Consider the following 21,127-nt stretch of genomic DNA (forward strand, 5'->3'; position numbering starts at 1 on the left):
GCAAGCGAGCAAAGAGAGAAGGGGCGGCGTTAGTTTTTCTGTGTCACTGAAAGTGAGTGGGGGAAGGGTAGCAGGGAGATAATGCGAGCCAGGGAGCAAACAGTGGAGACACACAGTGGAGCGCACTCACTGACTCACAGCCTATGTAAAGTGCATGCGAGTATCTGGGAGGAAAAAGGGGAAAGAAGACAAAAAATGATGTCATGTATGGAAGAGTTGCTCCGAGAGCGTTTACACGGCCTCTGTGTGTCCACATGTTAGACAACAACGGCAACAGGATCGCATCCAGGCCAATCCATCACTGCACTCATAAAATACCACCACTCACAAGATTTTAAATGACCAATTCAATATTTAATGTCCTTCATCAGCGGCCGATTACAAGTCATCATAATTTAATTTGTACAATTATGAGCTGCAGGGAAAAATTTAGTTCAATTCATGGTTTTTAAGTAAAAACATAAAATTCATGGCAGGTACATATGTCCAGTCTGTGTCGTAGTGAAACAGTGGAGAGATTTATGGGTGAAAAATCTCCTGTGTTTGCATATTAAAGAAATAGGTATTGTAAAAAGAGACATCCTCAAATGTACAGTGTGTAACATATATGAGGGTTAATTGGCAGAAATCTAATAACAAGTAAGTTTGTATAAATGTAAAATTGTTTGATTTTCAGAGCCTTAGAATAAGCTTTGTGGTGCACCACCATGTTTCTACAGTAGCCCGAATAGACAAATCAGCCAAGACGAGCATTTTATACTTTGAAGTTTGACGCTCACTATGCAAATAAATAATGGCATCTGTTCTGGTAGGTGAGGGCCACAGTAGTTCACTGACGTGCATGGGAAAGAGAGCGGTGAGCAGAGGATTCCTCTGTTTGTTACAATCTGCAGTCCATTAGCTCCATTAGATCTCACTAATTCTTACACACTAGACCAGATGTGTCACACTCATTTTAGTTCAGCGGCCACATACAGCACAATTTGATCTCAAGTGGGCCGGATCAATCTAATAATAGCATACTGTAATAACCTATTAGCACTCAAAATGTTTCCCTTTATTTTACATTGAATTAAGTATCTTTTTACAAAACATAATATGATCAACCTGAAATTTCTTGAGAAAAATAAGTGCAATTTCAACAGTATTACGCCTAAGTTTATTTATATTTATTGGTAAGTGCAAAATTAAATATTTCACATTATGTTTAGATTCTAATCAGAATGTGAAATTTTCACAAATTCATCCTGGGGGACGGATTGGACCCAGTGGTTGGTCAGCTCTGGCCTGTGGGCCGTACATTTGACACCCCTACACTAGACTTTTGACTCTTTGCACCAGTACAGATTAAAACCATGTGTTTCCTCTTAAATATGAAGGTTTAGAAAAATACAACATGTGATGTTTATTATAATTGAACACAGAGAGGTGAGCTCTGCATCAAGGATGACTTTACACCCAATTAGGCCCTTTAAGGCTCCATTCAGACCTGGTATAAAAACCCATCCTCACTGATCTGATCACACACGAGTGTTCAGACCTGTATGGGTGTTAATATCAAGTCTGAACAGGGTCTTTTGATCGATAACTAACCTAAAGAATTTGAATATAAACATTAGATTTGTTTGGGAATACTGCATAACGCTACACTCCCGTCCAAATGCAGCACTGTGATATTGCACATCGCATGTCATGTAATAATAAAGATGTTTGTAGTGTGTGGATGTGAAAGGGCTCACTGCTCTGCTATTATCTGAGCTGTACTGTGCACACCCGCTCATAAAAACCATCGACACGAGGACTGCCCATAGCACAAAGATGTAAGGTGTTGATCGGCAGGCGGCCCAAGTTTAAACCCTTCCCAACCTTCATGTCACCCACCCCATAAAAAATCCTCTCTCCCTCCTTGTCCTCTACCTTGGCCAGAGTGAGGTGGTAGCGTGGGTTGTAGGAGTCCCTGTGGAGTAAGCCCTCCTTCCTGTAGGCTTCCTGCAGGCCATTGTTGAGCTGCTGGAGTTGTAGTTGAGGCTGGGGGCTCAGGTACAGCACCTTGCCATTGAAATGCTTCAGCTTCACTGGAAAGGTCACAGCCACTGGAGGGTTGCGATCGAAATGGGCAAACTGTCGCAGGATCTCCACAGCAGTGGCCACCTCAGCTGGGCCATGCAGCACCAGGAGGCACAGGGTGACATGAAGGCTGGAGGCAGTGTGCCAGTGAGAGGCAGAGGAGGGCAAAAGGGAGGTGAGTTCATCCTGGAGCTGCTGGAAACAGGAGAGGACAGCGGGAGTGTTGGCCCTGAACGTGATGAAGTGAGTGGGTCTTTTTTTTGGAGGGCGACCACCATGTTTCTCTTCTCTCTGCTCCAGAGGTGCTGATGGCTCCTGGCGATTGTCTAAGGCTCTGAGAACGCTCTGTGTGCAATAGAATAAAGAGAATCACTTATACCTCAAATTCAACAGTACAATATATTTGTGTGACCAGTGCAATACTCACTGAAGCATCTCCGTTGACTTCTCTGCTTTCTTGACATTCTTCCAAAGTTTCTTCCTCCCACTCTTCCTTTAGACTCACTTCTCCTTTTTGGGAGGGAGGCATTTCCTCTGAAGTCTTGAGGCTGGAATTAGAACAGATAAATATTCACCTCCTGAACTTAAAATGAAATGCCCTAAAACTTCAGTGAAATAATGAATTCCCAAAGTTTTAATCCTGTCTTTGCCACTTTACCCAATATACAGTATGTCAAACAATCAAGTTTTCAGACATTATACATTATATTTTCAATATTAATCAAATATGATTTGTGAAAGGTTATGGTCATTTCTTCCCATCATCATTAAGCATCATGTGATCCAACAGTGCAGGTAAGAAAGTGTGGGTGCAGGTGGTTCATGCCCCTGAGACATTTGCAGACATGAGCTCTGGATAATGTCCAGAGAGTTTGCCATTCCTATATGTCGAACACACAACAGGTTGTCTGGGTGAGTTGTGTTCATGAGAACAGGAGAATCTGCTGGAATGAGCATACAGTGGGCAGGCCACTTGTCCATTCACTCACTGTGAGTTATCCAGAGCTTCTCCTGCTCACATGAGCTCACTTGGATGTTATATGGAGATTAGACGAAGGAGCTGGCAGGAGAATTCTGCAGAATGACCAGAGTGAATTTTGCAGACATTTAAGTTGACACATACAGTCCCTCTGGACCATGTCTGGAGAATGTCTGGACTTGAGTCCATGTCTGAGAGCAGCATTAGCGTTACAACAGCATGAGTGATACCTAAATGTAAAGAATCTGATATAAAGTCCTTTTGTAACTGTGCTCTGCACATGTGAGCTAACAACACTCTAATTATTTTTGCTTACTTTGTTCAATTGAGCTCAGTATGAACCTGTAGAGCCTACAAATGTGAGTTTCTCCTATAGAGGAACTGTTTGTTCTTACTTAAGTTGAAAGGCTTAAACATGAACACCAGACCTATTTGCAGCCTCCATCACAACACATGTTCCCTGAGATTCCTGCTGTTCCTCAGAAGTGTTTCCGCCACACTTCAGAGCCGCTTGTGTTGAGTCAGGGCTTTGAATATTCATCTCATTCTGCTTCTCTTCCTCCAGATGTGTATTCTCCGTAGGAGTACACTCCCCAGTGTCACATTCCTCCTTCCCACTACCAGCAGGTGGCTGCTCCTCTGTTGTTTTAAGGCAGTCTTGTTGTGTCTCCTGGACTTCTGGTAAAAACAAATGCTTAAATTAAGTCAGTGAACACTTTGTCTTTTGAATATTTTGTCCATATGTATCTGGTTGTGTGTGTGTGAGGTGGGTTATGAAGTCATTAAGGGCCCTCTCTTACCCTTTACTTCCTCCTCCTTTCCAAAGGGGGGAGCCAGAGATTGACCAGTGGAACCAAACACCCTGTCAGTTCTGGTGTGGCGGTCCCAGATGCGGTGCCCTCTGTAGGTGAAGTACTGGATCCTGTGTCTGGGCAGGGCCAGTTCAGATGAGTAATCACAGTCACAGGGGTTGGTGTCCCAGTTGAATTCACAGAAGGGACGCTCCACTACACCAAGGAAGCGGTCCAAATAACCCACTACAAATTCTGATGCATCCACTGTCGGGTCCCACTGGATACGGGAGATAACGTCATCTGCTGTTCTCATGCGAGGCTTTTTGTTCACCTCTGTGGCAGGATAAGACATTTAAAAAGGACATGACATGCTTATTGCAGGATAGTGATTAGGAAAGTGAATCAGAAAGCACAAAAGTTTCACTTGTTTCTCAAAAGTATGTTGTCATTGTCAGATGACTTAGGAAAAAAATCTAAATATGCAGTGACCTTTTCCATGATTGTATTCTTGCTTTTGTGCTTTGTTCCCTTTGCCTTTCTTCTTGTGTTGTTGTTCCATCTTTTTTCCATCCACTGTGTCATCCTGATCAGGAGACACTTCCCCTGAATCATCTGGTGATGGATCACTGAGAAATGACAGAAACAACATTGTGAACCTTGACAGATAGTGGAAATATGCGAAAATAAGTCCTAACTCCATTTAAGTAGGCTTTTTATAGTTTATGACCATTATGTAGCAACTGCACTTAGTCATGACTAAGAGTAATCCTCTGTCTGGGATGTAAAATGAGTGAAAATTCATACAGATTAATCTTAGAAATTAGATTTTCATAGTGAGGCAGACCTGTTTTTTTGCTGCAATGATTATTTTTATTTTTTTTTAATTAAAAGAAATGTTATGTCGAGAATTAATTTAAAATATTGAAGTCATTTTCTGTCCAGTTGGTGAGTTTGTATGAGCGAGTTTGGGAGAACAAACCTATGAGACAGGCGACATCGTTGTCCAAAATGACACTTTCCCTTCAGGAAAAACTGGCACACTTTCACTCCATCCTGTTCCCCTTCTGCCGATTCTGTGACTGCAACAGAGGGAAGGTCAGGATGAAAGCAAAAGTAAGAACAGACTTTCAGTGACGTCTGATCCATGTGAAGTTACATTATCAGGAAATGTGTTGAATTCAGGATGTTTACATGATCACTCAGCAGGTGATATCTCGGGTCAAAAAAACTCTAGTGGAATAATCTTGTACATCTACAACATCATTTCCCAACACATCACTGATGGCCATGACCCCGGCTGTGATGCAGTGGGAGTGTAAGTTGAGTTCTTACTAACACTGGAAATATTGTACCTACAACAGAGTGGCTGGATGTTCTCAGATAAGAGTGATAATTGTTTACTTAATCCAGCAAACAGGATTAATACATATATACATTTCTGAATTTTACTGAGATTTATTCTTTGAGCACCAAATATTGTTCTCCTGTTTTCTGCTACATATGCTGAGTTATATTAGACAATTTCACCTGAAATCACTTGGCTCATGAATGTGGCATATCAAACTTTAACCTTCATTAGATTTATTTATATTAAAATGTCATCTCAAACATAGGGCTGTACAGTCAGTCAGTCAGTCATCATCTACCGCTTTATCTTCTGCCAGAGGGTCGCGGGGGGTGCTGTGCCAATCTCAGCTACATCGGGCGATAGGCGGGGTACACCCTGGACAGTTTAGGGCTGTACAATTTGAGTGAAATATGTAATGGGCATTTTTTTCTGACATATATTGCGTTTGTGACTTGAGTTGCTTTCAACTATTAACTTATTATTATAGATTTAAAACAAGATGGAGCATTACCACATGGAAAGAACATACTTCATGCTAAGAGGTAACAATACTAACCCCCACACCACCATGTGGTCCCAGGTGTGATATTACACCGATCAATTCAAATCTTGAAAAATAAACAAATGATTAGCGACCAAAAATAAGCTACAAGTGGAAACTTTATACAGTCATTCAGCAGAAAATGTCCTGTTTCCTGTTTTCCTGTTGTAAAACACAATCATTCCACTCTGAAGAGTATAAATTATCCAACAGGTGGCAATGACTTGTCCAAGAAGATTCAAATGTCAGCCAAATAGTTATGATGTGGTTGCCTGTGAGCTCAAACACATACCACACATCACACAGCTCTATTTCCAGATAGGAGAACTGAATGTAACTTTCTACCCAGATCTTTTAATTATTAACTGTAATATGTGTCATTCCTCTGACGTAGCACTGTCTGTCACAAGCTGCTCAGAACATTGGCAGCCTGTAAAGTGGACAGCAGGAGTCATGAAGGGAGTCATTGAACTGTTATAGAAATAACATATTGTTAACCAGATAAAGCTAAAATTATGACACTGTTGTTTTCCATTTTAGTAAGGCTTTTTAATTTTAGGTAGAGTAAGGGGAAGCAGTCACTAAATCAACTTCTCATACTAGACGTGGAGGTCAGAGCCAATACTCATGGTGACTGACTCACTTCCTGAGTCCAGCTGAGCAGGCAGACATCAAGTTCAAATATCAGCTGACATTACAGCAGTTGGCTCACTCTTTCAAATAATGTCAGAGGCGCCACATGATAAGATGATCAAGAACTTACCAGAACTCAACTTGCTCACAGTGACACAGAAACTGTTCCTCTAAGTCAAAATATTAGACTGACTGCAGTAATTGTAGGAGTAAAAGCAAGATTGTTTTCATGTGTGACCTAATACATTTTTCTGTTTTCAACCACACCTTCAGAAACCGCAATATTTGAGAAATACTTTTTGATGTGAGTGTAAAATCTGAGTGATTTTAGGAGAGTTACCTGCAGTGGTTTTTAAAGAGTCTTCACCTAGGTCTCCTGCCTCAGGAGTGGGTGTGTCTGCCAGGTGGGTCCCCTGATCCATGTGTTTCTCGGGTGAATCTAAAGACACCTGCGATCCCTCTGATGCCATGGTCACGCACCTGGTTTGATTACAGTATGTGCTAGTTCAGAGAATACGATCTCTGCAATTTTCTCTGTGGTGTTTGCTCCTGTGACCACACCTTCACCTTTGTTTCAACTGACACAGGATGAAAAAGTCAACCCAGACACTCCTAACAACGTGTGGACAACATCATTTATCAACACCATCTTAGCTACTGCGGAAGTAGAAGGCATTTGTTTTAACAGTGTTCCCTCCCTTATAAACATTTAGTTATTCAGCAATAACGACTGAAAGGAACCTAATCATCCCATTTAGGTAAACAAACACACGACACAATAACCACGTCTTTTGTAAAAGAAAAAGGGAAATACCAACCGTATTAACCGGCGTTTATACTATCTTCCCCGTGTGTTGCCCGGAGAGAAGTATGGGTACTGTAGTTTAAAACAAGAAGCTGAAAATGTCAAAGGGTAGTGTAGTTTTTTTTCGTTCGTAGAAAATATGAATCATTCAAACAGTATTTCTTTATGTTACTCAGTTAAATATGTTTCCTATGCTATGTAAATGTATGTAACAGATTTAATCTTTATTGTTAGAACCTCGATTGAACACACGAGTCTGTTTAAAATCAACGTTTTCTTTAAAAAGTTAAGAGCTGTTGCACATGCTGCATTCAAGTTATGTTGTTAAGACCAATAACCACAGTGAGGAAAACCGCCAGCCACTGATCAATAATTCCCAATTTTATAGAAAAAATATAAACTGTGTGAAAACCAATTGCTACACACATAGAAATCAATAAATGATCATTTGTATTTAATATTACGACAATGCTGGCGCTAAGGGCGAACACTGGCCTGCTCAACCAGTTATTTCCCACCCTGCTAACGTATTTGAATGCAGCACGACGGTGCTTGAGCGCGTGATTCTGCTTCACGTGACATAATGTTGTTGTCAGTTAGCTGTGCAGCTTTAGCTGCGTGTAAGGGAACCGGGAGGAAAAAACTGTAGAAAACACACAACCAAGAGACACTTACCTCTGGAAATGGACCAATTTACTTACCTAATCTGTTTTTAAATAACCATTTTAATATGCTGCTTTGTATATAACGGGTTATTGGACCAGAACACGACGGGACTAATGAATGTTCTGTGAAGTAGCCTTGAGCACCAACCATTTGTTGAACCTGGGTCTGTCCTAAATTCAGGTAAAGGTAAGAACGACTCTGTTGGTATCGTCAGTAAAACGGTATTAAGCGTTCACATGTAAATCGTACCTATCCGGTATAATAAATAATGTGTAAACATGTTCTTTCGCAGATGAATGCCCTGGTGGCTCTCTGCCACTTCTGTGAACTCCATGGCCCTCGAACACTGTTCTGCACCGAGGCACTCCACCCCCCATCCCCGTCCCCTTCATCTCAGGCTGGGATCCCTGCACCTGGGGATAGGGACAAAGACGGTGACCGGGAAGGCGAAGGGCTGACCATGAGAGCCAACAGCTCCGCCACACAAAGAGGAGAAATGTGCGAGGTGAGCAGAGCAGTGTTGGGGAACGCTACTTTCTGAAAGTAACTCATTACATTACAAAATGGACCATTTGCAAAACAGCCATTTTGACTGTCACAGGTGTACATAATTAAAATAATGATGGCTGAGTTCCATTTAGCTTTCTGTCCATACTGTCACTCTGAACTTATAGATAACGTCAGTGCTCTTCCTGCTTAAATATGTCAAGACAACAGCTTAAAAGGCATCTTGTCTTTACCAAAAATAAAAAGCTTGGTCCATAGCCATGTTCATAATAAACTCAACAAAGTTAATAGTTGTTTTAAAAAATTAATAAAATAAAATCAGTTTGTTACTTCTTGAGTTATTCTGTTTATAAATGGATAAACAAACAGACTAATGTGGTGGAAAACATAACCACTTTAATGCAAATATTTCTGTAAAGTTATTACCATCTATTCTGCCATCTTGCTCACTGAGCTGCTGCTTACATGTGCATAAATTCAACCATAGCAAGCAGCCAGGTCTGTCTGCCAACAAGTAAGAGATAAACAGAAATAGTCAGACTTTGTGCAGAGTTTCTTGTGGCAAAAAAGTACAAGAACATATGTTTCAAAAAGTAATGATGGATACGTTTTTGAAAACAAAACATAATAACTGAGTATCTAACATGTTTAGTTACTCCTTTCATTCAAAAATAATAATAGTTTAGTTTTCTAACTTATCAGACAGACAGTTATAATGTGACACATATTTGCGAGGTTATATCAATCATCTCAATGTTTTTTTACCTCTTCTCCTTGACTTGTAGGGATGTCGATCACTACCTGCGTCTCACCCAGGCTTTGTGAGCATTGATGATGAAACTGGCATACGCTTTCTGAGCCACCAGCATCCCAGACAGCCACAGCTTTTCAGTGTTGTACGCCAGGCTTGTGTACGCAGCCTCAGCTGTGAGGTAAACGGTGACTTGTGTTTGTGTGTTTGTGTGTAAGTCACACAACTCCTGCATGCAAGTACAATTGTTAATTCCTTTTTTCTTTGTATTTGCTTCCTCCAATGTTCTCTTGTTCTGCAGGTGTGCCCTGGTCGTGAAGGGCCAATTTTCTTTGGAGATGAGCAGCACGGTTTTGTGTTCTCACACACCTTCTTTATCAAAGACAGCTTGGCCAGGGGTTTTCAGCGGTGGTACAGTATTGTCATGGTAGCCATGGACAGGATCTACCTTATCAACTCTTGGCCTTTTCTTTTACGCCACCTTAGACTCACTATACAGAGCCTGCAAAGCACTGCCCTCAAGGTAGACACCCAATGACCTTACCAAGACATATTTCACACTAGAATTCAGATATTAACCATGTAACATTTTTGGTATTGTTTCCTGCATCAGGTATTTGACAGTGAACAAGGAGTTGGGCCTCAACGAGCTGTGAGAATGAACAGTGTGTTTTCACCTGCAGTTTTCCCTCACCAAAGAAGTGGCAACGCAGCCCGATCACTAACTTCTCTTACTCAGCATCCCAACCTCTGGGCAAGCCTGCACTCCTCCTTTAGCTGGTGAGTCAGTCCCGCAATGACATAACATGAGGTAATCACCCATTTGGATTTGCTTATGTGTGTTTTTATCTTATTTTCAGGCTGCTGAAGGCCTGTGGCAGTCGTCTGACAGAGAAACTGCTTGAGGGGGCTCCTACTGAGGACACACTTGTGCTTATAGAGAGACAGACAGGTAGACACACTGAATAGTTAATCTGTTGCACAGTGCTTTGTATTTACACATTGTAAGCCCTGTAAATAGGTCAAAACTGAACACAAAAACACTGTCAGCTGACAATTTATCAGACAAAAGGTACATTATCTACCTGGGCAACGCTTTAGCATGTCTTGTCTTGCAGGCAAGATTTTGTGTTGAGGGTTGTGTTAGCATATGCCAGTGGTTCTCTTCCCCCCCCCCCCCCCCCCCCCCACATGTGTTTGTACAATGTTTCTGGGTTTATCATCAGTGTGGAAATTGTTTTGTGAAATAACCTTTGCCAAATCAACAGTGAATCACTGCTTTTCCAGGCAGGGTTTACAAAATTCTAGTAATTCTAGTAAGTATTCTCCCATACTGCAAAGTCTCCTATGAAATTGCAATATGTTATTTTTTTTGTATTCTTATTTTTATTAAATAACCTTTTTCTTAAGCACTTTTAAGAAATCACAGCCTCGAAGTGTAATACACATTAAATAAATGACAATAGTAAAGAGTTTCGATTAAGAAAAATAGGCACATAATTACAAAAGAAATAGGTTTTAACTAATGTTTTCAAAGATTTTACACACCGCCAACTTGTATTCACAATAGCCTTTTAGAATATTATTATATTATTATTTCCCGTAGAACTGACTGTATGTCACTACCTGGTTTTCAAAAAGGCAGCCTGTCACTTATATTTTAGCAGAAGTTGTGAGTGATGCTCTGTGCGAGTCCGTTCCCAAGGTTTCAAAACATTTTCTCATCACTGTTTGTGTTTTGTTATCTTTCTGTGTTTCATACAGAGCAAGAGGAGGAAATGAGCTGCTGGGAAGGTGCAGATGGAGGAGTGTCAAACTCACAGAGGTACCAGTCAGGCAGTGAGCTGGACCACGATTTCCTGTGTGATGAGGCAAAGCTAGATGAATTACCTGGTCCAAAATTTAGGTCACTGCGACACTTGAGACAGGTAAAGTGACTCTTTGTTTTGAATATTGACATGAAATGAAGGGTTATCCAGTAATGAGAAAAAATTGATAATTTAAGTAATTCGATATGAAAAATCTTTCTTTGGGACTGTCAAACCTCTCTGCAGGTCCTTGGGGTTGCTGAGTTTCGGCAGCTAGCGTGGCATGTGCTCATGGGAAATCAGGTTGTATGGAGAGGAGCACACCCCACACTCATCCAGTCAGCATTTATAGTTCTCAAGGTATTTTTGTTACTGCATACAATTCTGCCTCACTGAGAAATATACTATACATTTATGAAGATGTCACTTGTCCCAGGAATCAGGTGTTGATAACACATTTAAAGGCCCTATTTAGCTTTGTAATAATAGTTTAATATTGTTATTAGTTAAATGGACACTAGTATAACACACACATACAGTTTTTTAGTCATATAGGGCTGCAGCATGTGATTATGTTTTATAAAATATCAATCATAAAATGTTCATTGTTTCCCAAACAATTACATGACATCATCAAATGTCTCCAAATATATTCAGTTTAATATCTTAGAGGAATAAATAAACCAGAACGTACTGTTGGATATTATTGAAGAAGCTCACAAGCAAATGATAAATTGATTATCAAAACAAACTTGCTTCATGTTGTAAAGGTTGGATTGCCTCTGAAATGTAAACCATAATTAGTACAAATGTCATTTTAAGATGATAACATAATAATAGTAATAATAATATAATAACTTTTACATATTACCAACATTACATTTTAATGTAGTCTCTGTCCTAGACCTTTTTAAAGTGTGTTTTGTTAACATCCAACTCTTGCCTGAAGAGATGATTATTCAAGCTTCCATGACACACCCTGAAATGTTCCTTGCCTGTACATGTTTTCTCACCCACATTTCTTTGCTATATACTCAAAGGAGATCTGTTTAATCAGTTTAAATGCTGTTGTGTTCTTCTCTTCTGTTACCTAGGATCATTCTGATTGTGTTTAATTAATTTTTTTTTTATAATGATTGTTTACCGTTTCACTGTAGGCTTTCTGCTACTTCTCAGCAGACTTTTTTTAAGAATAAGAATTAGTTATTTTTGCACACACACCAATAAGTGATAGTAATTTGACCTCATTGCATGCATTTAACCCATCCTTACACACAAATCGGGCGCAGGAGTAGTGGGCAGCACCTATCTCTGCCCGGGGAGTAATGGGGGATTGGGTACCTTGCTCAGGGGCCTTGCTGATTAAACAGGCGACCTTACAGTTATGAGCACAATTAATTTCATGAGCCATGCATGGGCTTTTGACATGTCATAGCAGGAAAAGCACTGAGGTTAGCATGAACAACAGCTGTGCTCCATACAGTAGTCTCACTAAGCTATGATACTGAAATTATGTGGGGGGTTTTCTACTGATACATATAGAAATGTTGACTAAGAAAAAGAATTATGAGACTGAACTCATGCTGTGTCCTCATTTGTACACATGGCCCACCCACTGGCTTATCTTGCTTTATCTTATCGGTCTGCACTGGGCTTTAAGAGGCTCTCTATATTGACATTTATCTGCCTTTCCTGGTTCCACCTGTCAGACCTTTGTGGGGATTTTTTTTTGTCTTGACAAATAGAAAGAGAACGGTTGTTTCATTTCTTGTGGCTCCGTTGTGCTGTGTCATGATGCAAGATGTGAATATTGCAGTTTTAGTTTCAGAATTGTGAAGAAGTGGAAACATCCTGTGTGGGTGTGCAGGACCACTATTTATAACTGACTTATTTTGCCACATAGTTTTCTCTCCATGCTACCATACCTACCTGAATCTCTGTCCTTTCTCCAATTAGTCTTTGCTCCCTGTCGGCTGTGTGCGTTCTGTGCCATACAGCACTCAGTATGAGGAGGCCTACAAATGTAACTTCCTGGGTCTCAGCCCAGATGTGCCCATTCCAGCCCATGTCAGCTCCTCAGGTACAAGAAAATAACCCCAGGATAAAATACAGGATGAAATTTCAACATGCTGTTTACACTATGTTAATTTTATCTTCCTTTTTATTTTGTCCTGTAGAGTTTTCGGTGCTGGTGGATGTCAGCACAGAGAGAAGTAGCCAGAGCTCATCTGTAGGAGATGAAGATATATGCTCAGTTTTTCATTTTACCATCAGCAGTGCCAACACGCAGCCCACAGACAAGGGTGAGGATTTATACCTGAATATAATCATATTAATTTTATGTTGTGCTTTAATGTATGCTGTCATTTTCCAAAAATACATCATACCTAGTCATTTGGCTATAATTGTAAAAGCAGAGAGTGCATACACCTAAAAACTTAGTTCAATAACAGATACATTTTTAAATGTATAATTTTATTAGTATAAGTTAGTATTTTTTTAGTATTAGTAAGTATACACGTAGTGATGATTAGTAAGGGTCAGATATTCTTCTTGTTTGCCCTTTTAGGAAAAACTATTCCCCAGATTGGATGTACTGTGCTGAAAATATCTGAAATGATTTGTTTTGCCCTCAAGCCTGTTTTCTACCAAGTGTCAGTCTAATCTGTGGGTGATGGATGGATGGTTGGAAGGAAAGATGGATAGATAGATAATGATGATTACATGATGAACTTTATAAACCATGATAAAAAAAGATTGACTGAATCTTTGGACTTTTTTCAGGCCCAACGTTACTCACCAAGCTTGAATTAGCTCTGTCAAACGAGAACTTGTCTGTGGACGTCGTATCTCACTGCCTGCTGTGTTTGAAGGAAGAGTGGATGAAGTGAGTAAAGTTCCCTTACTCTTCCCAAAGATTACTTGGTGTTTAACTAAGGCTTCGTCCTTTTTTTTCACTTTTTATAAGTGCAGTCTCATAGCTACTTCTTGTTCTTTCAGTAAAGTGAAAGTGCTGTTCAAGTTCTCTAAAGTGGACGGGCGAGGGAGGGAGGACACACAGAGGGTTCTGACCCTCCTTGGTGCCACGGGAGCTGGCGAAGAAGACAATGTCAGGCTCCTCAAGTTCTGGATGACTGGACTCAGCAAAACCTACAAGAGCCATTTAATGACAGCTGTCCGGGGAGGGGAGAGGAGCCCCAGCCAGTGACAAAGGGAAGAGGAAGAGGAAGAGGAGGAGGAGGAGGAGGAGGAGGAGTGAGCACAGGGTAAAGAAAAGGGAGATGAAAAGAGAGGTACATACTAAAGACAGAAAAGCAAAAGCAAGAATGTGTTTTATTAACTGTTTGAGACTTTTTGTAAAACGAAAGACTATGAATGGATGACAGCTTCAACTCATCCATTATTCTCTGAAGTAATGAGAAATGTTTCATGTGTCTAACCCTAATTTTTTATCCTGCACAGATTAACTCTCAATAAGGATGTATGAGGGCTTTTATTTGTCAAAGGGAATTATTGTAGAACAACTACTTATTTGTATAAGTTTCATTTATTTAAAAAAAAACAAAAAAAAAAAACACTTTGCACTTTGTTTACTCTTTCACGGAATTTTAAAGGGAAATAAATTAATGTGAATGGTCAGCTGGATGTCCTCTTTTTTTCCACAAGTAGCTCCATCTTGTGGTGAACAGGAAGAATCAAGGAGGAGTACAGTGAAGTCAGGAAAGCGGCATTCCTCTGCCAGTTCCCACTCTCTTTCAGCCAACAAGTGTCAAGTAGTGTAAGACAACACTTGCCAGACTTGCTTATGTCCTGAAATGTACAGAAACGGTTGTTTGCATAACAACTTTACCTCAGTACACCCGGCCACATCAGCAGGATTTCTGCCTCTTAATGACCCAGTACACACTGATCCATTGAAGAAATGTTTTTCCTGTGCCGCAGTTATGTGAGCCCGTTTATTTGCTGAAGTTTGCAGACGTCAGTCAATAAAATTCAGCAACATGCGGCTTTGTTTAAATTGAGGGTCTTAATTTTTTTTTCCCACTATGACCTTTACCTGTGCAGTGATTGTGTAAAACCTCATGTTCCAGTCCAAATTAAAGAAAACACTGAGTTTGTAAATATTAGGATCCGAAAGGAATTTGGCCACTCAGCATTGTGAGTGTTGCCTAACAGAGTTTATTTCATTATTTATATATTTTCAAGCTTCTTGACATGTAACTCAAATCTGGATTTCATTTTGAAAGTTTCACAAACATAATTTGCAGCAGCGCCGCAAATTAGTTACATATTTACTTCCCCACTCTGCAAGTGATGTATGAAACAGGAAGACGGCACAGTGACTGGATATTTATTACCGTCTTTAAGACGTAGTGGAGGTGTAGAAGTTTAGAGTTGATGATGCCTCAGGGACAGTTAATGCATGGCCTGCAGTGAGATCGTTGCTCTCTTTTTCTTTCCCCCCGAGCTGTGATGGGAATTTGGGAAACTTTCCTGCTTCCTTTGGCTTGTGTTTAACATGGAAACACAGAAGACCAGTCCCCGTTTGACTCAAGGAAACAACTATGTTCTTCCTGCCTTATACTCATAATTAGCTCCTCTCCTGACATTCGGCAAATCCAAAACAACATGATGCTTCGCATAACCCGAGGGGGCAGGATGACAGGGTGAGGACAGCTGTGCACAAGATCAGACACCACAATCGTGTTGTCCACTGCCATGGAGCTGCTTTTAATAGTCAAAAAACAGAAAGCTGTCACATGGTATGACTTGCAAGTTCTGGCAATACTGTATTGTAAACCTGTTTTCGAGGAATGTGATTGATTAAAGGGGCGGATATTACTCTCTGACGATGGAGGGATAAAGACCAGGGGATCCACAGGCACAGAGGTGTGGGGGAGAGTCCAAATGAAAAACATACGCTCCAACTCCATGACTAAGCCTACAGGCCGGGTTTGGTGGGAGGAGGATGGGGGCTAGAGAGTGGGTGTCAGGGAATGTGGGGAGCAGGGGGGAGGGAGCTGGGTCAGTCAATCGTGAGGTAAAACGTGTGGTAATGGGAGGGGCTGAGACTTAAAGGGAGCAGACAAGCCATCCAGCATAGCACTTTCACTTTGAGCGAAGCCTGTGTCTGAGTGAGGACACACGCACTGGCCAGAGGGAGAGACAGAGAGGAGGAGGCCAGTGTCTCTCCTGCCTTATCCATTAACCAGAACCGAGGAAGAGGCGAGTGAATCAGATTAGGCTGCTCAGAAACATTCTAGGTCAGCAGTGAAAAGGAGAAAAAAGATATAGTTAAAAAAGAAGAAGGAAAGAAAAACAAACAAAAGCTCTAAAAGAGGAAAAAAAATGCAGCCACTCAGGCACTAGTGGGAAAATCCAAAGTGAGAGAGCAGGATGGCGTGAGGACAAATAAGGCATTTTTTGGAAAGTACCAGTGGAACTCAAAGGGGAAAAAATGTATAAGAGTTGTCAACAAGAAGACTGAACATCAAGCTGTGGAGGAGAAGACGCAGCAGCGCACTCTGTGTCAAAGACCTCAAGAAACCACAGAGGAGGAAACAGACCGACACAGAAACCCCGTCTGCAGAGTGATTGCCATCCACAAGAGAAATGGAGAAGTGTCCGTTCTTAGAAAGATAAAAAGGATGTCACTGCCAGGTGAGTAAACATGATTAAGTGCATGTTTTTTTTTTTTTTACTTTCTTCCCAAGCTTGTCTGCAAATAATAGAATATTAAAATTGGATATTTAATATGTTTAATCAGTGAATTTTAATAGATCTGTTGATCTTTCTTTGTGCTGTTACAACAGCATCACCAGATTCTTAAAATGTGTTGCAAAACTGTGTTTTCTACAAAAACATCTTATTGACAGAGGAAATGATGTCATGTTTCTTAGTAGGTATGCACACCATCAACCACAGAAAGTTTCCAGCAATTATGTCAGTGTATTGTGTCTTTCCTTCTCACGTCTCAAACAGTTTTGCTGTTGCTATCACTCTGGACGGTCCAATGTGGTGGATGTGACTTTGACTTGGAGGGTGTGAAAAACATTAAAACGACTATTGAATCTAATCCAACTGGATTTGTAAGTGAAAACCTTTGCTTGTGATCTTTTGCAGCCCCGAACAGCTCTGTAATAATAATATTATCCTTTTTTTTTTTCCTCTCATCAAATGTATGAGCTATTTTTTTAAAAGCAAAATATAATTACTGGTAGTAGCTGTGCACAGTGTTCAAAGGTAAAGACTTGTCCCAGATAAATGAGCCCAATTAAACGTCACTACCTTGTTATCAGACAGCTGGAACAAATTTATCAGATGACAAACACAATGTTGTACAAAAATCAGTCACTTTTCAGTGTTTGGTTTGTTGTATTTTAGCTTTATTTTCTGATAAATGATCAGTGATTGTCTTTTCTAAAGTTCAGCACAATAATTATATCATCCTCAGTATAAATGTATTGTCTTATCTCTGGGTTCATTCTTATCTTTGTCTATTGTTTCTATCTCTTCTCAGCGGACAGTATTTCCAAAGGATTACCATGTTGAGCACCACTACACTAAAAACATGCTCTGCTCTGATCCGGTGAGTTTCTTATCAATCAGATCAAATAGGAGCTTTGATGGGCCGCACATGGGTTGTAATTGTTCAAATCTTTCCGTTTCTGTTCTCAACATCTACTGGAAAACATGTATTGATTTAATTACCATAATAATTATTATATTAATCATTTATTTTCACCTAATTTACAGGTATATAACTGGTCTCGTAAAGTCTTACGAGGCCTGTTTTACAATGTAGCCTCGAGCGTGACTTGTAATTGAGCTGTTGATGTGGTTCTGGGTAATTTGTGGAGTGTTTTGCACAGTGAAGGTAACGTAGAGGATTGTTGGGTTGTTCTGTCTCTCCCTGCAGTGTTGTGTGTTCCCTGCTGCAGTCGTCCTCCTAGACTCCTGGCATGTGCTTCTCCGAAACCTCTGGGATGAGCACTTAAATCACTCCCTAATTCTCGACCTAAAGCAGACACTGGAAAGAATTATTGAGAAGAACAAATATACAAAGGTGGGAGCTTGTTTCAATATTGTCTCATTGCAATACTCTTACCATTTTTATGAAACCTTAGTTTATACACAGTGCTTAACAAATGCATTAGACCATCTGTCATAGAAATGGGAAAACAAATATTTTAGAAATATTTCAAAAACTTGTTTGGAACTAAAAATATTATTATTATTTATTTGGCAAATAACTGAATTTACCCAAATTTGAGCGTTCAACATTCAACCACTCAAACAAATGTTCCTGTTCAGGAATGCAAGTAATATCTATAATTTGACTTCTTAATCAAGAAATAATAGCGTGCTTTACTATGTTTTCGAGGATTTTTGTGAAACAGTAAATTTGTTCTTCTACATACTGATGCATTAACCATTACAAAAACATTTAAAAAAATAATTTTGATAATTACCAATGCTGTTAATTTAGAGCAGCTGTGGTTTTGGGTTGTGGTCTAATACATTTGTTAAGCGCTGTATTTTTCTTTTTTTATATATACAGCCCATTAATGGCCATATTTTTCTCTGGTTGTTTTAGTTTTTGCTTCAAACATGACATTATATAAAAGTACATTTGTTTTTTATTTTTGTTGCAAACAGAGGTTCCAGGAGGAGACAGACCTGTCCCATTTCTCCACATCATCTTCCTCTCCTGAGCAACTCCTCAAGCTAACGTCTGAACTTTTCACCAAGTGGCTCGATATTGGATGTTTACCTTCGATTGAAACTTGCTCACTGCCAACTTTGCCCCCCTCTGTCGAAAGGAAGGACTACGGTCCCTCGAGGGCCAGACTCTTGACCACTCGAGCTATCAGCAGTGTGGAGGAAAGTCAGCTTGACAAGATCATTGACTATGAACACATCCCGTCCAGCAGTGGTCCTCTTTCCCTATCATATTCTGCTTCTTTCTGGAGCCCCTTACTATTCAGACTCTACTGGTGGCTGTTGCCATAGTTACAACAAAAGGTCTTTTCGATGATGCACACAAAATGCAAGATGTTTCCTGGCACTGAATGATTGTTTCTTTTACTTGTCCGATGCAGTTAAGCTTTGTTAATATATGAAGTGACATGTGCATGTTGCATTTAATGTCCAAAGACATTGTGAATATAGATGCGTCCACTGTCCCGCAGACAAACATATAGCTATCCTCTTTTAGAGCAAGTCACAAACTCCAGCTAGCCATGCTCTCCATGCTAACAAGAGATCGATTCTGAGCAAGCAAATGCACGTAAAGCCTCGTCTATTGATGTGGAATTCATCACTGTTTACAATGAATATTGTGTAAATGTAAGATATTACTGCCTATGGGAGTTTACTTTTGTACATAAATATAAATTAAAGACATTTAGATATTTGCATCGCTTGTTTCTGGTTCAACTTTACACAATGTAATGTATATGGGCTACAGGATATTGCGGTGTTTTTAAAAGTAATACAGTACTTTACCATATACACAATTGCTCCTTTTACTCAGCTATATTTATAATAACACTTGTAGTTATTGCTTATTTTACCTGTAAATTGTGATTAGTTTATAGAACAGAAACTACTAAACTACATGATTACTAACCTAATAACATAATTATAACCGTGTTACAATCACAATATCCATTTTAAGTTTCATTTTCAGTAAACTAAGCTCTTGTCCTTTGCTTCCTGTAACATTCTCCTCACTGCGTCACCTCATGAACACATTAGGTATGAGGGCGGGCATCGTTCGTAGACAAACAGCTAAACCTTATCAGCAGGGAGGACCACCTCCTCTTTGTGGAGTTATGGCTCCTGATTGGATGTTGTGTGTTGATACTTGAGGAAAAAAAAAAAAGGTTTTTCATGGACTGGTGAAACAGAGTGATCCATGCTACTGAGCAAACACTTGAGATCAATCATGTGTGTCAGAATAAAACTAACTCACTGACAACAGGTTTAATTATTAGCTTCTGTATTTTCAATGTGCATGTACTTGTTTCCTTACTTGGTGTTGTTGTTGTTTTACTTACTTGAATATCTCCTTTACCACTGTTTGTCAGAAAGAATGTATCTAATCTATCCTTCTTTTTTTTTTCAATTGGCTGAAAAAAGATTTTACTTTGTTTAATAGCTTGCATTCCACCTCCATGACACAGGGCTTATGTTGTGAGCTTCATCCTGTCTGCCAGCTCCTAAATAGAGACATTTCCTATGTAGAAATCCTAAATATCTATTTTGTAACACATACTTCTTTTTTTTTTTTTTTTTATTGAGAACAAAAAAACAAACTGTGAGATGAGTTGCAGATGAGAGAGGAATGTGCTCTGGATGGAACCATCTGCTCCAGAGATGTTCACTTCTGACTCCTGTCAGGATCAGCATAAGGAACAAAGAGTGCACCACCAGTTGGTGCTCGCACTTGCCCCTGCTTGTACACACCCACACATTTAATGTGTGCTACTGTGTTCTCACAGGACTGTACTTACAGTTTCATAACTCTGAAGATACTTTGGATAAATTCTGTGTGTGTGTGTGTGTGTCACAGTGGGGTCTGATTGTTTGGCTTGTACGGCATCTCGACCTCTCATCGACTGTTCTTCCACAGTATTGATGGCATGATGTCATTTTTGGGAGGATGAGACAAACGTAATGCAGCATGAATGCAAATTACACAAAGTCAGATAATCCTAGTGGTGGAGGAAAAGAAGAAAAACGCAGCAAAGAGAGAAAACTGAAACACACGGTTCAAATCAAATCTTTTGGACTGAAGTTACCTTTGCCCATTTCAAAGTTCTTCCGACTGACTCTTGCTCCACATCAGTGATTCACGGTGGATTATTTTAACCCCTCTGTTCCTGCAGGTGTTACACTGACCTGAGATTAATGCAACAATCACAGTTCAATCACAACATGTGATCGACCTCAGAATACCTCCTGTGCTGGAAATGATTGATTCATTATCAAGGATTTTAGGTCTTTATTGTCATTCAATTCAACACATGCCAGACTATAATAGTACTCTAGTACTCCATGATAATTAAAATGCATATAGTGGTCACTTTATTAGGTACACCTATCATAGGATGGTCATGGAACAAGCCTTAAATTACTGCAAGTATGAATATTGCACAAATGTTGACAAGCCCTGACTTTCACGTTGATGACGTCAGTCAAAGGTAAAAATTAATAATGAAGA

The 21,127-nt window shown here is 39.9% G+C and overlaps 3 protein-coding genes across 6 annotated transcripts; 2 read left to right on the top strand and 1 right to left on the bottom strand.

The window, feature by feature from the left end:
* Positions 1–332: 332 nt before the first annotated feature.
* On the bottom strand, positions 333–7,685 carry leng9 (leukocyte receptor cluster (LRC) member 9). Of its 4 annotated transcripts, none has more exons than XM_058647731.1 (8): positions 7,181–7,685; positions 6,730–6,842; positions 4,820–4,919; positions 4,330–4,466; positions 3,847–4,173; positions 3,475–3,724; positions 2,495–2,615; positions 333–2,412 (listed from the first exon to the last, which is right to left on the bottom strand). In XM_058647731.1, exons 2-8 carry the CDS (start codon positions 6,830–6,832, stop codon positions 1,750–1,752), a joined length of 1,701 nt encoding a protein of 566 aa, XP_058503714.1. In that variant the 5' UTR covers positions 6,833–6,842; positions 7,181–7,685; the 3' UTR covers positions 333–1,749. The 4 variants fall into 4 exon arrangements, with proteins under 4 accessions (XP_058503714.1, XP_058503713.1, XP_058503710.1 ...); XM_058647730.1 differs by having other exon boundaries at positions 3,475–3,721; positions 6,703–6,842; XM_058647727.1 differs by having other exon boundaries at positions 6,703–6,842.
* Positions 7,686–7,782: 97 nt separating this feature from the next.
* flcn (folliculin) lies at positions 7,783–14,538 on the top strand. Its single transcript, XM_058647732.1, has 12 exons — positions 7,783–8,019; positions 8,126–8,338; positions 9,126–9,272; positions 9,393–9,614; positions 9,705–9,871; positions 9,952–10,043; positions 10,856–11,019; positions 11,146–11,259; positions 12,856–12,979; positions 13,077–13,202; positions 13,684–13,786; positions 13,900–14,538. Exons 2-12 carry the CDS (start codon positions 8,126–8,128, stop codon positions 14,105–14,107), a joined length of 1,680 nt encoding a protein of 559 aa, XP_058503715.1. The 5' UTR covers positions 7,783–8,019; the 3' UTR covers positions 14,108–14,538.
* Positions 14,539–15,956: 1,418 nt separating this feature from the next.
* zgc:174888 (uncharacterized protein LOC558116 homolog) lies at positions 15,957–19,319 on the top strand. The gene is made up of 5 exons (XM_058647734.1): positions 15,957–16,560; positions 16,882–16,988; positions 17,420–17,488; positions 17,819–17,965; positions 18,559–19,319. Exons 1-5 carry the CDS (start codon positions 16,548–16,550, stop codon positions 18,910–18,912), a joined length of 690 nt encoding a protein of 229 aa, XP_058503717.1. The 5' UTR covers positions 15,957–16,547; the 3' UTR covers positions 18,913–19,319.
* The last annotated feature ends 1,808 nt before the right edge of the window (positions 19,320–21,127 follow it).

The sequence above is a fragment of the Solea solea genome, chromosome 13, assembly GCF_958295425.1.
Source record: "Solea solea chromosome 13, fSolSol10.1, whole genome shotgun sequence".
Lineage (NCBI taxonomy): Eukaryota > Metazoa > Chordata > Actinopteri > Pleuronectiformes > Soleidae > Solea > Solea solea.

Coding starts and splice junctions, on each gene's coding strand:
- zgc:174888 (XM_058647734.1), top strand. Junction 16,989..17,419: donor AATCTAATCCAACTGGATTT/GTAAGTGAAAAC, acceptor ATCTCTTCTCAG/CGGACAGTATTTCCAAAGGA. Junction 17,489..17,818: donor ACATGCTCTGCTCTGATCCG/GTGAGTTTCTTA, acceptor CTCTCCCTGCAG/TGTTGTGTGTTCCCTGCTGC.
- flcn (XM_058647732.1), top strand. CDS start 8,126: ATGAATGCCCTGGTGGCTCTCTGCCACTTCTGTGAACTCCATGGCCCT. Junction 9,273..9,392: donor TACGCAGCCTCAGCTGTGAG/GTAAACGGTGAC, acceptor CTTGTTCTGCAG/GTGTGCCCTGGTCGTGAAGG. Junction 10,044..10,855: donor GCTTATAGAGAGACAGACAG/GTAGACACACTG, acceptor TGTTTCATACAG/AGCAAGAGGAGGAAATGAGC.
- leng9 (XM_058647727.1), bottom strand. CDS start 6,832: ATGGCATCAGAGGGATCGCAGGTGTCTTTAGATTCACCCGAGAAACAC. Junction 4,467..4,819: donor CGATGTCGCCTGTCTCATAG/GTTTGTTCTCCC, acceptor GTCATTTCTCAG/TGATCCATCACCAGATGATT. Junction 2,413..2,494: donor AAGTCAACGGAGATGCTTCA/GTGAGTATTGCA, acceptor TATTGCACACAG/AGCGTTCTCAGAGCCTTAGA.